Source organism: Ctenocephalides felis, unplaced genomic scaffold (assembly GCF_003426905.1).
Source record: "Ctenocephalides felis isolate EL2017-DRISC unplaced genomic scaffold, ASM342690v1 CF-g0.4_SCAFFOLD_03570, whole genome shotgun sequence".
Lineage (NCBI taxonomy): Eukaryota > Metazoa > Arthropoda > Insecta > Siphonaptera > Pulicidae > Ctenocephalides > Ctenocephalides felis.
In genome coordinates, this window is record NW_020539724.1 from 20,695,867 (window position 1) to 20,714,738 (window position 18,872).

At 30.1% G+C, this 18,872-nt stretch overlaps 1 protein-coding gene across 1 annotated transcript in view; it reads right to left on the bottom strand.

Moving 5' to 3' along the window:
* Window positions 1-5,570: 5,570 nt before the first annotated feature.
* Window positions 5,571-18,872, bottom strand: part of LOC113383565 (potassium voltage-gated channel protein eag-like) — a 221,038-nt gene continuing 207,736 nt past the window's right edge. The window contains exons 12-25 of the mRNA XM_026621822.1: window positions 18,460-18,659; window positions 16,395-16,504; window positions 16,033-16,175; window positions 15,311-15,518; window positions 14,959-15,193; window positions 13,875-13,959; window positions 13,487-13,702; window positions 11,618-11,664; window positions 11,199-11,261; window positions 7,193-7,271; window positions 6,936-7,105; window positions 6,632-6,755; window positions 6,132-6,347; window positions 5,571-5,674 (exon numbers count right to left, since the gene is read on the bottom strand). Coding sequence (XP_026477607.1) covers window positions 5,571-5,674; window positions 6,132-6,347; window positions 6,632-6,755; window positions 6,936-7,105; window positions 7,193-7,271; window positions 11,199-11,261; window positions 11,618-11,664; window positions 13,487-13,702; window positions 13,875-13,959; window positions 14,959-15,193; window positions 15,311-15,518; window positions 16,033-16,175; window positions 16,395-16,504; window positions 18,460-18,659 — 2,000 coding nt within the window. The remainder of the gene's footprint in view (window positions 5,675-6,131; window positions 6,348-6,631; window positions 6,756-6,935; window positions 7,106-7,192; window positions 7,272-11,198; window positions 11,262-11,617; window positions 11,665-13,486; window positions 13,703-13,874; window positions 13,960-14,958; window positions 15,194-15,310; window positions 15,519-16,032; window positions 16,176-16,394; window positions 16,505-18,459; window positions 18,660-18,872) is intronic.

The following is an 18,872-nucleotide window of genomic DNA, read 5'->3' on the forward strand; positions in this document are numbered from 1 at the left end:
CATATTTGTATGTACAGTTAATCCTCCGATAACGCGGTGAGTGCGAATCGTGTAGTATAGAAATCGTGCTATATGAAATTCAGATTTAATTTACAATCCAGAGTAATTCGTACTACGTTCTAAGAACCGTGTTATAAGAAACTCAGAATTAGTACAAAACACAGCCTTTGTACCGTGTTATATGGAGATCGATAAATACAAAAGATATTACAAATTATAAATTGTTTATATTGAATTGAAGAGGTCATATAAAGATATGATAAGAAAGATCAATCATTTTTTATTGAAATGGAGAGTAAGATTATAGAAATATAAATTATTTTTATTGAATTGATGAGTTTATATAAGGATATCATACAAAAATGAAACTAACTAGCTGTAAGTGGAATTCTGTCTTGAGGCATTTATGGCATCGTGCCTTAAGGCAAATTGCTGGAACTTCCCGTACCGAAATGTTCGAGGAATACTGAATGTTTTCAAATAGATTATTATAAATATTGTAACATTGTCTAATATTTATGAGAATTATATAAACTGAATTGCAGAGTTGAAAATATTTGTAAAGTATATTAGAACTATAGCCAGAATTAAAAATAAAATCTGAAATATTTTTGATAAAACTAAAAAAAAAAAAAAAAAAAAAAAAAAAAAAATTGAACAAAATTTTTTTTTCCAAAATCAATTATTTTGTTAAGACAAGCAGAAAGTTCTTTGAATCATTTAAATCGGACGCTTAGTTCTCTCAAAAACTGCCATTTTTTACATATTTAGCTCCATATCTTCGAAATGGCTGGGCCTGCCTTTGCCAAAAACTAATAAGCACTTCTCCCAATCATTACTAATTGAATGCTTTTTAGATCATTCAAATCAGATACTCCGTTCTCTCAAAAATTCGATTTCTATTTTCTGCACTCTTTGCTCCGTATCTCCGAAACGGCTGGACCTGCCTTTGCCAAAAACTAATCAGCTCTTTTCCCTATCAATAGGAATCGAATGTTTTTTGAACCATTCAAATCGGTTGATCCGTGCGCCCTAAAACGTGACTGGAAATTTGTATCCATACATACATACACACACACACACACACACACACACACACACACACACACATCCATTTTTTCTGAGGTATGCCAAAACGTTCAAAAACCTTCAAAACGTCGAGAAATGTTAAAATTTTCAATTCCGATTTTCGGCCCATTACAATAACTTACCCTACGGGAAGTTAAAAATTAAATTAAAAATTTATTTTCCACAAAAAAATTCAAGCTAATTTTTTTTTGAAATTCTGTAGTTCTCCGAAAGAGCTGTGACACTACTAATACCGATGTTGTACACAGCTTTGATATAAACTGGCATGTTAATATCGTTACATATTGTAAAAAATAAAATAGTCTGCATTAAAACCTATATTTTATAAATTTTTTCAACAATATCTAGTTAATGTAGTCATTCCCAGATTGCTCGAGGAAAGTTATGAGTCGTCAAACAAAAACCGTGTTACAAGAAAACCGTGGTAAAAGAATACCGTGTTAAAAGGATACCGTGTTAAAAGAATATCGTGTTAAAAGAATACCGTGTTAAAAGAATACCGTACTAAAGGAATACCGTGTTATAAATATACAGTGTTATAAGAATACCGTGTTATCAGAAGGTTTTTGCAATTGTATCTACGCGTAATATGAAAATCGCGTTTCCATATACCGCGTTATCAGAAAATTGAATATATAACTACTACTTATATACGTGTACATGTATAGTGCATACATATATACATACATATGTATATATATACATATCTATGCATACATGTATAGATACAAACAACGTACATACATACATACATGCATGCATATATTATATATTACATAATGTGAATATGTATGTATGTAAATATCTACATACATATATGTATGTATATACATATTTATATAATTCTGATAATAGGTATTATTGGTCTAATCTTGCATTAAGCAAATTGATATATAAAGCACTATGTAGTCTTGTATATATACATATAATTGTATGTATGTCCGTATGAATATTTTTTTATACATACGCATACTATACAATTATATGTATATAACAAATTAAGATAATAGTGTGAGTGATGAGTATTCAATAGTAATATTTTCCTAGTAATTATGTACAATATTTTGTATTAATTTAATTTATGTAGTTTATATATACATATATATTACTGTAGTAATATATTTATAACTAATTATGAAAATTTATTGCAATTGACTTAGAGCTCTATAAAATTATGCATGTATGTAAGTGCATACATACATACATACATACTTACATACATACATACATACATACATACATGCATGCATAGGACATATATACATACGCCTACATATATATGTATGTATGTATGTGTGTATGTATATATGTATGTATGTATGTAGGTATGTATGTATGTATGTATGTATTACGCTTCTCGTATAGGCTTGTTTACAAAACCATGATAAAAAATAATGATTTAAACCCAAGCTGAAGTTCTGATTTGCTCGCATTCGACCTCCTTCTGGTTTCAACATATTAACAATCCGACAATCCAAGTCGTTCAGTTATTTACGATTCATTAATGATATATTTACATAGTTTGTTCGTTATTTATCTAATGTAAAGCGTTTAATAAAAATTGATTATTGGCGTAAAACGTTATCTTATCAATAGGAATGAGTCACTAACTCGCTTGCATGAACGAGCAAGTTATTTATTTATTATATTATGTATGTGCATCTGTGATTTTAGCGAAAACAATCCCTATTCTATAATAATTACTTCGTTTATCTTTTATCTTTTATTAGGTTCTGTTTAGTTTTAGATAATTTTAAGAAGCTTAGTAAGAAATTTTACGATCTGTCATCTATAAGAATCGACGCTAGTAGAGGACAGTTGGGCATGACGACGATGCAACAGGCCGGATATCCAGTTGTGCCCAACCTTTTTAGATAGGAAACTAATTTACTGCCTAAAACGGTTAAACGCAGTAAAAGGATTTATTCAGAAATAGTTAACTGACACAGTTTTTACTATATCAAAGATAGAAACCAGACGTAAGTGGAAATTTGCATTAAAACAAGTTGCATTAATTTTCAACTTGTTTCAAATTTGATGTGTGTAAATTAATAAAAATTGAAATTTAGCTTAAAAATGAAGTTTTCAACTGTTTATTATGCACAAAACGTATTCTCTTTCTTAAATGAGAACTAATCAATTCGACTTCCAATTGATATCCCTTAGACAAAATTATAATATTTGCAATTTTTTAATAAGATATACTCTATTTAATAGTAGAAGGCAACAGTAATCAGTACGAAGCATAGAATGTAAAGGCATATGCCCAAAGAACGCGATTGATTATTCCAAAATTTAATGAATACTTATAATGAAAAATTTAATGAATACTTAAAATGAAACTACTTGTAAACTATTTCATCTAAAAAGCCAACATTTTTTTAACAATTAATTACAAAGAAACGTTCCAGCTGATTCTTCACATATATATTTTATTTAATTTTGGTATCAAACGATTCAGAATAACTAGTCGATAAATGGCGAAATAAAATGTGTTAATCGCAATTATTGGAGCTAAAAAATTGCAGTTGAAAAATTCAAGAAATTTTAACAATTTGTTTTGAGAAAACTTCTATATGTCTTTAGGATATTAAACATATTTGATATAAGATTTAATACGTTTTACACACAAAACTAGGAGTATCTAATTTTTAGTAATAATTTATTTATACTTAATAGCACAAATAATTGTAGTACTTATTTATTCAAATAAGTCAAAATAAAATCAGTTTTAATACAAAAAATAAGAAAACAAGAGAAAAAGAGCAATATAATAAAATTATTGTAATACATAAAATAATGAAATAAACAATCAAATCGTAGTCAATAATAATAATCATTATAGATTTGATATTTAAATGAACAAGATATGAATGGAAAAATGAACTCTACACGATTTTCAAAAATTTAATAATAATAATTATATATAATAATAATATTATATTTAAATATTAATTTTGAAATTTAAATTAGATTTTAATTCAAATTTTGTCTATAATTTATACAGTGTTTTCATCCAGCATTTATGTAAAAAAAACTTATATATGCTCAATGGGATATTTGTTTAAAAACAATTAATAATATTAAGATATTAACTAAATTCGCAAATAATCACGTAGTATTTCCATAGTATACGAAATTTGAGAACAAGAATTACGTTGGCAATATTATACATGAATTGGTTTCAAATATTATAAAATTACAATATTATTATTGTTTGTATATTTTATTTTCACATATTGAATATATTTTGATATAACTTTATTCGTTGATAAAAATTAAATTGATGTAGGATTTATAAATTTAATGACAATTGTCTTTTCAAATTCGTTAAAATCAAAACATGAATTTAAGACCAAACTATATTAAATAAAATGAAAATAACAAACATGTAATAGTAATTGTATGTCCACTTTTAAATAATATTTCAGTTATAATTAAAATCAGAAAGAAAAAAATAACAATTTTTAGAAAGAAATTGTAACAAAATACTTCTAAGAAAGCATAATTTTTTTCTACGAAGGTTAAGAATTATTTACTAGTGTTAGGTTGGGCACACCTGGCACAAACGCATGCGTCATTGCGATACTATTTTGATAAGAGAAAACAATCTTATAAATTTTGAGAGACTTTTGTTATAATCTAAAAGTTTACTTTGAATGAGAAATGATTCTATTTGTGTGTTTGTCGAATTTGATTTTGTCAAATGGGATTTGAATCATTTCTAATAGCGTTTATTCTTATAAAATGAGTATTTTTTATCACTACAAGAGCTTTATCGATATTTTTAACGTTAGATATATTTATATATATCTTTACTTATATCTAACTATGTACAGTTTTTTTATAATAATAATTTTAGAAAAAAACACTTAAAAATATGTAACTTATTTGTTGAATATACGCGCATAGCAGCATTAGAGGCTTCTTATATTCTTATATATTTATATACATATATAAATGTATATATATATATATATATATATATATTTATATATATAGTTTATATATCTCTTATATCTAATATTAATATCATTATGGCAGGCTTTGATCAAATTAACTAGCATTTGACAATAGAATATTTTAATAATTTAATTAATCCAATCGATTATCGATTTATAATATTGTAATTATTTTTATCTAACTTTGCATATTGTAAATTCGTTCGTTCTTTGTTCCAAAATTCGGTTACTCAGCAAAAATCCAAACTTACCAGTAAATCAATAGCACCATCTATTGTTTCATACAGACACCAGAAAGGTTCATATTTCTTCTCTTATTTTAGTTTAGGCTTGTAAGGCCTTAATAACGTTTTAGGATACATTATTTCCTGACAATATCTGATATTTTCATAATTCTGTTTCCCATGTTTCCTAATACCAATGCTTAGATTTTTCCCCGAGTAATATTTGTTTCATAGATGGAGCCAGATATAGTTTCACTACCATTTCTATTTTTTTCTTGAATCAATGCAATGTCGGTTACAGGTAGTCACGTTTTCGCCTAGAAGGTTGATCACTTGTAGTTGTTTCGTCCAAAAGTCTTGCAGATTCTGTAGGACTACTTGGTTGACTATCTGAAGCCACTGTAAGCAATAATAAGAAGATTATTTATATAATTTTATAATTTAGAGGTTTTTGTTGTATTAACACGTTGACTGCGATTGTCGACATCCTTCTTTCCAAAACTTCATATTTTACATAAATTGAATATGATATCAAGTTAAGTGGTTACACCACTGTAGCAGTAAAAAAACGTATGTTCTTGCCATTTTTTTTCGGACGGAAGGAAAAGTATTAAAATCATGATATTAAAGATAGTTATTTATTGCACTTTAGAGTAACAAAATGAAATATAATTGTAAAAAAAAAATTAAAAATGGCGGTACCACAGCATGGTAGTATGTTCTTTTTACTATTCGTTCATTTTTATTTCTCATTTGCATAAGATTTGGCATGTTTGGTGGATTACTCGTATTTCTGGACTTATTGCTCTCTTAAGTCTTTTTCTAAATAATTTTTTTTTATAAAAAATCAATTTACCACTACTTTGGGCCTGTTGTCTGGATGTCCCGCTCGACGCAACTATGGTTACCGGTGAGGTTATACCCATAACCGACGTCATGGTGACGGGTGACGTCAGAGTGGCGATGGATGAGGTCGCTGCCGAAGTCGCTCCGGAGCGCTTCGATCGTCGCTTCCTTAACACTAAGGGTCCTAAACGCGTTGTACTAGTACTGGATTGGTCTACTGGAGATTCTAAAAAATATATTTTTTTTTCAAATTATTTACATAAGTTATCGTAAAGGGGCTAGAAACGTTTTCAAAACAAGAACTTTAGGCAAGCTGATTTTTGGTTATGTGGCCGTTGATGCTCTTTTGGTTAGAGTAAGGGCCATCATCATGTCAAAAAGATAAGTAAAATTCTAATCCTGAGTTTGCAATTGATTTTTGAATAAATTTTTATCCAAAACAGATTTTAGTGACTTAAAGTGATACTTTGTAGTAGTCATAAAATGTATGTGAATGATAAATTATTTTACCTATAGGTTCAGGAGAGGGTTCGCTTTTTGTTTCGCTTTTGTTCAATGATATTAATTCGGCTAGAAGTTCTTCAAGACGGGACATTCGACTCGACAGTCTTTGTACTTCCAGTTTTACATCCGTCTGTAACCAATAATAAAAAAATTCAACTGATATTCAGTCAATGAAAAATCAAGTTCGAAAAAACTCCAAAACTATGTTTGGAAACATTTTTGCAAAAAAAAATCTTCATACCCAAATAAATTTGGATGGTTTCATGTAGTATTGTATCTCTTACCATTATCGTTTCATTTACAAGTTTACCTTAATTTCTAATAATTGTGCCATAACTTCTCTATGTTGTTGCGAACACAAAGGGGGCGCCTGTACAAGGGTAGTTTGTATTGGCATTTGTGAATTTGGCGAAGGGGGTTCCCTCAATCCACCGTCATATACTTCTTGACTGCGGACAACTGGTGGACGATCACGCAAACCTAAGATATTATTTATAATTCATTAATACAACAACCATACCCTTCATATGATTTTAATTAATCAAATATGATTAATCCAGTACTAACCGTAATGTTGAATGGTATCCTGCCTTGTTAGGTTTAAGGCGTCTCTGGCTTGTGAAACCTTTGGGGCTTTTGGAAACACCTGCTTTAATATTAAAAAAGATCCATATAAATACTGAATGAAATTATGTGTTGTCACCACAGAAGATAACTTAAGTGTAGTGGATTTAATAGTAAACTGTGGTGCATTGGTTTTGGAGATATTCTGAAAATTTGTTTTCCTAGGAAAGTCCGGGATTCTGCATTAACTGATCTTTGAATTGAAAACAAGTTTGTGAAGTGGATGACCGGAATGAATAGCAATCAATAATATGAGTGAAATAAGGGTTTCTTAAATATATATGCAATACCCAAATATATACAAGAAAAACAATATGTTCTGTTCATTCTGACGTCGACCCATCATTTTGATGGATTAACAATAGGCAAAATTTTTCAAGTACTAATATTGAGAGAGTAGAAGCTTCCATAAATGATTTGATTGAGATTGGAATTAAGAAAAAAGCACAAAATTAAATCCTGGATTTTTGTTCTAGGAGATAATCATGGAGTCGAAATCTACCTTATTACTTTTGCTGGAGTTGCACAATTTTAACATTTCCAGAATATCTCAAATTCAAATTTTAAATCCCTTTTTTATGTCTTGGAGTAATTATTATTTTTGTATTACATAAATCCACATACTAATATTGCATACATTTTAAAACATCAAGAAAGTATACAGAAGATAGATTCCAGACATATATATACCCATTATGGAGGGTCAAATTTTTTGGCCATCATAGGAGCATTATGCTATTATTGTTCTATGGATAATTTAAAAAACCTTACCAAAGAAACAATAGTTAGGATGAGCATTTTTAGCCAGCGAAAATTTCAATAAAGTTTTTTTTACCAAAAATGCTCGCCCATTATTATTTATTGGGCTTCATACAGTTTGACCCGCCCTAATGTGTATATATATATATATATATATATATATATATATATATATATATATAAAGAAATTTTATGGATTTAGGTGCTTTGAGATCAGTGCCTATAGAAAAGCAACGATATAATGACAGTGCCGCTAAAATCTAGTGCTATATATGTATATATACACATATATACATGTATATATATACATATATACATATAAACGAGTCGCATTGCTAGTAAATCACTAAGACAGACAGAAATTAAACAACATAGTTATAGTTGCTGAAAAGTTGAAATTATAATAGAAATATTTTCAGTCATAGATAGAAGAATTAGAAACCACAATATTTATCATCACAACACCCATTCAGTATAGTGAGAGAAAAAAGCTTTGAAAATTATAATGCAAATTAAAAATAATTTTACAAGTGTAGAACCAATTTATACTTGTTTATCTATGTATAGAACTAATGTGTGTTTCAAATATTCCTACAAGAAAATCGTCTGTGTAAATATAATAAGTTTGGAATGTTTGAAGAGTATGTATTTAGTGTATCATGTTTTTTTACAAAATGCGTTGTTCTATCTAAAATGATATGAAATTAAATACAAATTGATATATTTAATCTCCGTGCCTGCCACTATTGTATATTGGTGATTGTACAAATCATATTTATCTACTCTAAATTACAGAGTATTGCACATCCTCTCGTATGTAAATATTTTGCTTAGTGTCTTACCAATTTATGAGTAATAATTTGTTGCCAATTTTAAAGTATGAAGAAAAAAATAGTACGATATAAATAAATACATTGCCTATGAAGGAATTTAAATTTTATTCAAACTTAAGCTCGATTTTTAGAAGTTTGAAGTGACAGAATTTCAGTTGCTTCTTTACCTATCAATGACTATTTTCAATTTAATAAGTATACCAATTAGTTTAATATTTTTGTTTTATATTTTCCAGGGCGTAACGACCCCAAAAGTGGCAAAGCATTTCATATGAATATTGTGTTAACATTCTATATTAAATACCTACTAAATTCTAAACCCGGCTAAATTCTAAAAACTATTCTATTGATGACTGAATTAGAAAACTATGTTAAGGCAATTCTGCCGTAATAGCTGAGGGTTTTAATGGGAGGGGGGTTTGACAAAAAATCACGAAATATCACCTGGGGGAGAAAGGGGTATAGTAAGATATCACATGTATTTATTTTTTACCGGATTTTTTTCCAATAATCCAAACATATTCAAAAAAAAAATCAAAAATTTTACATTTTTTTCTCGTAACTAAAAATACACGTGATGTTTGGTGGGAGAGCGTGAGTAAATTTGAATATCACCACGTATCACCAAGAGGGAGGGGGGGTCCAAAAATTCTTAAAAAATCGATCACGTGATTAACGGACGCCCCCTAATAATAAGCGTTGCTACGGTAACGCTATGTTATGCTTGTTTCTTGGTAGTAAAAACTGTGATAATGCTATCTATTTGCTGTGGTATCAGACAGAATGTTATGATAATACAGCAATTAGATGAATATTTGCCAAGTTTTTACTACCAAGAAACAAGCATAATATAGCGTTACCATAACAACGCTATCTTATCGCCTATGTTACGGCAGAATTGACCAATTAGTCCTCACCCAAACGACTGGTTTATATTTGCATCTCAATCTCTGAGTTCAATTCGTTTGCCTTATCTCATAAATATGACAAATTTTTGAAGCCAAAAGTTGAATATTGAGAAGTATAATGCCCAAATGAAAGAATTATTAGATGTGACATCGCCCAGAATATAGTTGATGAACATAACTACCAGGGTTGACACTGTCCCGGAACGTCATGGACAATTCTTTGCCAAACTTCTAAATTTCGAAGTTAATTACAAAGATTTGGGTAATTAATAAAGTTTTTTGGGTTAATTCATAAAGTAATTTGAATTATGTTTTTTATATTCAATTGCATTCAAAATAAACGTGATTTTAACAGGCTGTGAATAATGATACTTATATATGACTTTGTTACTTTAAGAATGCTATTAGACAGCAATTCAATCCCTAAAACCCGTACTGTACATTATAAAAAGACAACCTTAAGGGCATCCTTTCTAATTGTGTTATTTTAGCAATGCCTTAAAAAGATATGTTGAAACATATTCGGGTCTAAATTTTCATAATAAAAATGGCAAATTATATTCGAGATCCGGAACATCTACTTAGGAAGCGAAGCGCATTTCAAAGCGCTACAAATTTCCTATATGATGTTAAGGAGGACTTTTATATAGAAAAATCAATGGTTGATGATAATAAGACATTGTCAAAATCCAGAACCCATTACTTTGTGGCCCAGGATGTTTCAGATTTAAAATCATATTTTTTTGAATCATACTTTATAGAAAAGCTTTGGTGTATGAATAAAAGCATTTTCAAGTGCAAAAAGGTGCTAAAAAGTATGTGTGTGTGTGTGTGTTTTAACAGCAATCAGCATCAAGTGTTCTGTGAGCTGTGTTTGCTATAGTACATCCTTAATTAGTATTTTTCTTGAGAGGGCAACCCAGCGGTCAACCACTCTTGGTTTTTATATATTTTAGATATGTATATCTAAAAGTTGGCCTATTTATGTTTTTTCGAAATGCAATTTTGTAGCAATCCCTTCGAGGCAACTTGATTGTACTTGATGTTTATAACCTCAAGTAGAAATTTGATATCATATTGCTTGATATCGTACTGGCAGAGGTTGGAATCTGACCCGAGATTAGTTTGTTTAACCCACGTTCTTAACCATTAAATATAGTATTGATTTCTTAAAGCGGTCAGAGAATTTCATTTTCTCAAATCTCCTATATTTTTAGTCACTCAAGCATGATTACTGTGCTTTAAGTGCTCAAGCGTGATTATTGTTTTCCTTTATATGTTTTTTAATTACTACTTTGTGTTTAGAATTGTAAATTACAATAATAACAATAAGGTGATGCTCTGTGTGTAATAAACTAAAAAACCAAACATAAAACACTAATATGAATTGATAAAAAAACAATTGTTATTTGTTAAATTGCAAAGTCCACACAATTTGTCTCGACTTACTAGCAACGAGTCTCGGCGTTGTCTCGGTTTGCTTTGGTTCTTCTCCTTACTATCTTCGCAAACCTTCATGAATGAACAATATAATATTTATTTAATACATCATCCTATAGTATTATATAAAAAATAATTATTTTATATTTGTCATTGTTCAGCCAATTGTTGTTCCGCGATTTCATATAAATAATAATAATGATAATGACTCAAAGTACCCTAATTATGAATTCTACGGATAAAAAGTCATGCAGAAATATTCCGTCAAAATAATTTTAGAAAATGCAGAAGCTATTTCAAATTCCATTCTTTCTTATTTACATTACATTTTAATTTTAATTTAAATTGCTTGGTCATACCTAAAAAAGTAAATACGAAAAAAATCGTAACTAATAAGTGACATGCTAAGATTGTGCCAATAACATCACCTTGTTTGTTTGTCCTTTCTTTTCGCCCCCAGTACCAGCAGCTGGGCCTAAAAATATTAGGAATGAATAAAATAATAATTGAAACAAAATTTATGTAAATATGTTTTTTCCTCCGGAGTCATATTATTATTCTCATTGACATTTATATCAATTTGTAAATAAGTCTTGCAATAAACAAAATACAGAAAAATATTTACTAGATTTTTTAGCATTTTTTTGAATTAATTGATTACCTAAATGATTATTACTCTGCAAAAAACGTATTACCTTAAACAATATTCACAAATTCTATGCGATTTTTTTTAGAGAAGTAAACAATTGATTCTAAGGGCATGAAATGTGTTAAAAGTTGCAATAAAGTCTAAGAGATAAAAGAAAATTAAATATTTGTCACTCCCTTGAAGGAAAGCGCTTTCAGATTTCGATCAACGTAAAGTTACTTAGAAGAAAAAAGACGATCAGAAATAGTGGAATTAGTTCATAAATATTGTTAATTCGCCAAATATTATGTGGAGAGACAATTAAATGATTTTATATAAGTAGACTATATTTCAAATACTTCTAGAGAGAATTAAATAGAGAGGAACTTCTTCAAATGCCTTTAATATTACTATTTACTCAGCAAAAGTGTGATATTTAGGTAAAACATATGATATAAAGCGGCTGATTCTGCCATAAAATAGACCAATGTTATGGAAGGCTATGTTATGTAGCGTTTTTCATATAAAGTGGTACTAATAACTGTAAAAATCCTATATGGTTGCTGTGCAGCCAGGCCTTTTAGACAGAAAACTTAGTCTAGAAAACGCTTGTATGTACTCAAAGGTAGGCATTTCTATAAAAAGGGAACATTATGGAAACGTTCATAGAATTTTTATTATTCAACCCTTTTCGCAGGCCTCTAATATTTTAGAATGTCCGTTTCGATAATAGGTTCCCAAAGGTTTTGTGCCGTGAACCCCTTAGGCTTTGTCATGGACAACAACCGACATAGATTTTTTTTTATAAATTTATAACTATACTGAAGTTTATTATCAAATATTTCAAATAAAAATACATATTACTTTCACACATTTATTAAATAAATTTAAAAAATGTTGTTGATGAGCTAAAAACTTATATGCACATTTTTTCAGTTCAAATTTTCTAGTTGAAATATATTGGCAATCAAAACATTTTTAAAAATCCGGGACAAATATTGCTTGAGGAAAATCGGGACTGTCCCGGCCAATTCGGAATGTATGGTCACCTTATTAAAATGGAAAATATTTTTTAGGCAAGACAGATATTACTGCTGTTCAAAGAATGAGATTATATCACCAGCAAAGTTCTTCGAACACTAATATTATATGATAAAATTGTGAATACAATATTTGTTTAGGCGTCGTTTAACATAATCTACTGCGTGAACAAATATTATAGAAGTTATTATTCAGCAATTACTTCATTTCTCTAATGAAGGTTCATTTCTAAATGCTAATTACAATGACAAACCGATCAAGCCATATTTGAAGTATAAAGCCAAACTTATATACATTATATAAATGTTATTGACACTAATAAATGTGTGCATCACGAGTGTTACCACATTACTAATAAACATTATTCAAAATTGTTATATGAAGTATTCATTTTTACTTAAATGCCATCTTGTACAGTAGCAAATAAGTTTTACTTCAATCGCGTGTGAACCTTGCGCGCACTCTTTGTTCACAACGAAAGGCCCGGCCGATCTTTGGCAAAAACTAATCAGCAAGATTCTCTAATAATTTTTTCCAAATGGGTTTTAAATTTTCATAATCGTCTGAGGATATTTTGCGAAAACGTTGACAAACCATATTGCACTTTTCTACTAATACTACACATTACCTCCTCCTGATTCGTCGCCTCTTTGCCTCGCCGAACTTTGGCGATCACTTCCTGCGCTGCTTCGGTCACCGCCTCCGCTTGCGGCACCAGAAGTCGAGTCCAGACTTGAGGAACCTAATAGTCGGGACCATTTGGAACCAACGCCAGCCGTTGAGGTTCCTGCGCCCGTTCCACCTCCCGCACCCGTACCTTTTGCAGTTCTCGGTTTCGAACCAGCTGGAGAAAAATTATCATTTATTCCAAATTCCAGAATTAAATTTACTTTCCAAATTCTCAAATAGATGTAAAAAGTATATGTTATAAAAATGAAAAACGCAAATAGCTAAATTCTATAGCCAAGGCCAATCTTCTAGTGATTGGTCTTATATGTGAATATTGATATACTAACCTGTTGCAGTTTGCGGAGGTTGTGATGTAACAGGTGAACTGGCTGTTGAATCGTCTCTCTCTGTACTAAGTTTCGATTGCAAGCTCTTAAAAAGAAAAAATATAATTATTAAATACTGCTGCATTGTAAACTGTGACAAAAAGCTTCTGCTATAACCTGGCGGTTCCAATAAAATTCGGTATAATTAATAGTTGTATAAATAATACAATAAAAAATTGTGACTGACATCTATCAATTCCTGCGAAACGCATATATTTATAAAGATCAGTTACAGATTTAATTAATGTTTTATAAGTAGAATATCATTTATTAAATAATTTAAATGAATATATCAGTGTGCAAATCTTAATTTCGTGAAATTAAGATGATGTGGTCCTTCGAAACAGATTCAAGTCTTTGTTACTTTAAAAGGACATTGCATTTTTTCTGTAATTAGGCATACATTTTAATTCGATACTATAGTTTCGATTTCGATATTATAGTTACTACGTAATTTTTTTTATTATGTATAGGGAAAGTACGGACAAAATAACACGGTGTTTTTACTCGTTATCGGTTTTACTCATCTTAGATTCATTGACTACCAGCAACATAGTCTATTAATTAAGCAGAAAATATAATATTAAGGAAAATGCAACTAATAGTAAAAAAACATTTGTCTACATAGACAGACAATTACTTGCACATTTTAAAATACAATTTTTTTGGAAGATAGTTCACAAATAGATCATTTGGTCCGTTGGGCAAACGAATAATACATCGAAACCAACTTTCGACGGACTAAGAATGCGAATAGATTTCTTTGCAAAAAATGCAAGTCTTTTCTTCTTATCAGTGGATTCTTCTGTTTTTAGAAGTAATTGGAGTTAAAGTCAAAAGCCAAATACCCTTTACAAGTTTTAATTTTTTTCTTGATAAGACTGTGACAATGATGCCCAACACCTTACAGGATTATGATTATGACTTTATTCATCATATACAATCGCAAAAACGTTACTAAACTAGACAATTTTTAAATTAGGACACTGATGCCAACTTCACTAATAAAAGTATATATTTACTATTATTGGTTTATATTTATTACCTTTCCATTCCTCTGCGCACCTCCACCGCCGGTACCACCCGTGCCGGCAACCCCCGTGTCATCGTCAGTGGTGGTTCCTCCACCTTTTTCAGCATCGCCAGTACCCTGAACACTCCTGTCCCTTCGAAATCTCGAGAAAATCTTTCGAACCAGATGATCTTGGGTTTGGTCCAGACGAGGCTCATTTTTGCGTCTTTCTGCCAACTCTCGCTCACGTCGGACGTCTGACACTTTTCTAAAAAAAAATATAGTAAATCGCAGCGCTATAAACAGTATAGTATAATATAATAATAATCTATTATGTGTTGATTTCACATAATCATTATCTTGTGTTTGTTATTTATCAACCAACCTGAATATGAGTCGATGTCTTAAATTATATGTGAGCAGCAAGTTTCTGGCAAAACTGTTGGCAAAGGCTTGGTAGAAGTCCAAAACTTGTAGTAATTTATCACGTTTTATGGTGTGCAAATCGCAGTATGTTAATGCTCGCACATTAGCTGCTGATTGGCCAACAGCACTGTCCTTCCAAAACGAGTCACCAAAAACATCACCTTTACCTAAAAACAAAATATGATTTATGTTCCAAAATGTTCTCCAAATAATAGAACGTGAAAGTATGCAAATATACATATAGTATTATAGTTATAGTATACATAAATAGTTTTAGTGATGTTTATGCTTTTTTTGATATAATGTTGATTAAAAGCAATAAATTTTAGAACGTGGGCTAGCACCAACTAGTCCTAAGTTCGCAGGTTCGATTCCCGCTACCGCCAAGCCTGACATCAGGCAACTTTGATATCAAATTTCCACTTGAGGTTATAGATCTCAAATATAGCCCTCAAGTGAAAATCGCCTCTCATGGCTATAGTTGCATATATAATAAAAATGTCAGCAAATAATTCGAGTATAGATAATTAGTCATAACTGGACTGGACAACTACTGGGTTGCCATCCATTCAAGATTCATATAATAAGAAAAGTCAAAACAATTACTGAATGTCTTAAGTGTGAAAGATTGTAATTAAAATAAAATAATAAAAAAGGCAATAAATTTCATTATTATCTTACCTAAAATAGCGACTACTTCATCATCTTGTATAACTTCTAAACTTCCAGTCACGATAAAGCATAAGGAATCTATACTTTCTCCGGTGTGGTATAAAAGATCTCCAGGGGCACTATGGGACATTGCAAAATGCATAGCCAATGCTCTGCAATGAGAGAAACAATTTATCAAGATTTTTAAAATCTTGCAAATATGGATCTGCATATTTTGAAGTAAAAATTAATATCAGACTGATTGCTTTCTGGTTGCAATACGAACGCCTTAATATTTGATGGCGAAAATTAAAAATCATCAAGTATTTGCCTTGGTTTTAAACATTTACTATATCTTATTATTAACTTATTATTATTATTATTATGGTTACCTTAAACAGCCATCAGAAGCTAATCTGAATGCTGGATGCTCATTGAAGACTTTTCTATTCAGATGCACACAAATATCAGCTTTCATGTCTTTTGGGCAGTAGTTCAAAACCTGAATGAAAAAAATTACAATTAGGACATTATTAACTGTTCCAATTCGTTCAACATATATTTTAAATTTCTGCCAAAGTTGCATTAAAGATCATACACATTGGCTAATTGGTTTCATCTAAGGGATGAAATCTGTTTGAAACTACCATTTGTTCTATTACACTTATAAGTTTCGAATAAAAAACTCTATATTTCAATCGTCTACCTCAATATCTGAGTCGACTTTAAAAAATTTCGAAGTTAAACTTCTTTACCCACGATGGGTGTGAAACAAACACATAAACCGCGACAAAATTTAGTTTTAACTTTTTTTTTTTTTTTTGAAAAAGTATCTATTACATGCACAATTATATACTTACGCGATCTCGATCCTTGCGGCATTTAAAAGAAATATGTTACCGATAGCTTCTATTCAGTGACGTTACTAAATGGTATCAAAGCACATATGAAAGTGCGGCGTTTTTTTTGGCTAATGTCACGTACAAAAATTAAAAAAAAGAGATATCTTAGTCCTTTTTTTAAAAAATACATCAAAATGATAATGAACACATCTCTGGCATATTATTAGTTCTTGTAAAAATACTCCTGTAAACATTTGACCATTATCTGAACTAACAGCTGCACTGATTTTTAAAGTTTAAAAGCCACTCGATGATACTCGATAAAGACTTATTAGTTTTTCGCGACGATCGGCCGAGCCGTTTCTTTATAACTAAATGAGTACAATTTTTTGGCCAAATTTTTTTAAGAGAACGGATTGTCCAATTTGAATGATTCAAAAATCATTTTTCTTACATTGACGAAATGAACAAATGGTGAAATTTTTGGAAAGGCAGGTCCAGTAAAAAAGTAAAAAACAATGTCATTTGGCGGTCAAAAATGGTCATAATGAGATTATAATAATAAGTACAAATTTTGTGTATATTTCTATGGGTTTCGCACCAATGTTTACACGTTAAACTACGACGCGGCGCTTACGCGCTTCGATATTTCAACAAAGCAGCGTGATTGCTTTAAAGAAAGCTTAAACTTTTCAAAAAATTTCAGAATTTAAAAAAAAAAATCAAATTTTTCAAAAAAGTCCAATTTTTTCAAAAATTTCAAAGTTCTCAATTATCAATTTTTTCAGTTTTGAAAAAATTTTAAAGTTTTTTTTAAAAAAATAGTTTTCGGTACACGAAGTTCTAGCAATTTGCCTTACGATGCCATGCATATACTAAAATATATGTATAAAAATATACATATATTTCTAGGTTTTGTCTTGACATTCCTTAGTTGACATGCGCAAACACTTGAACAGACACTTGAGTCGTCTGTGGACACTGTGAAAATACGCCTGGTTGCGCATTCATTTAGTTGCACATATATACAGAAACGTCTGTGGCGGCTTTAGAAAATACGTTAAAATATAGAAGTACAAGTGGTCGTGTAGATTTAGTAGATTATTTACACATGTTGAGAAGTTCTTGCAAAAAAATCTCACATCTAGTTTACTTCAGCATTTTCTTCATTTATTAACTGACATTTTACATATTAATTTTTTTCATCAATCATAGTTTGGAATGGGGATGTATCAATCAGTAAAGGCAAACCCTATTGTCAAAGTATGAGATTTTGATTGTAAAAATCATTTTTCTAGAGAAAATGTTCTATAATTATTATTTTGATGTAAATTGTAAAAAAGGACTATCAAATATCTCCCTATTAAAATCTTTGAGATGTGGCATTAGCTCAACTTTATACGCTTTAATGTTACACTTTATTTCATGATAATGAGCGCGATTTTTATTGCTAACACATATTTTCAACAAAAAAGGGAAATTTGATTGCTATCCATTCAAACATACGGATAACAAAATAAATAAAAACTAAATTGTTTATATTTTGAAAACCTAATGTGTAAGAAATTGAAGAGAAGAGATGTTATGTTTGAAACCTATTCATTTTGTTACAAACCTTGTCGGTGTCCAATCCCTTCGTCATTGCCCAGGTGCTGACAACGTAGTCCATGACCCTTTCGCTGAGTGCCTTTGGAACTTCATGGAGTTTCATGAATTCCCTCACATTGTTCAACATGTCGTGGTATTTGGCAGTTGCTGAAGTCATCTGCTGTATTATTGTTGTCACGTGACCAAATATAGTGGCGTATAGTAGTGCTGAAATAGAAAAAAATCATTATTTTTTTCTGGTCGTAGCTTAAACATAGAACAAGGAACATGTGATGGACAGTAACAAACGAGCGATAAAAGAAGATTTTTTTCATATTTTGACAGCAATCAGACCAATGGATGTTTCTGTTGTACATTCCTTAACATAGTGTTTCGAGAAGGCAACCCAGTGGTTAACAGATGTGATTATATAGGATGTAT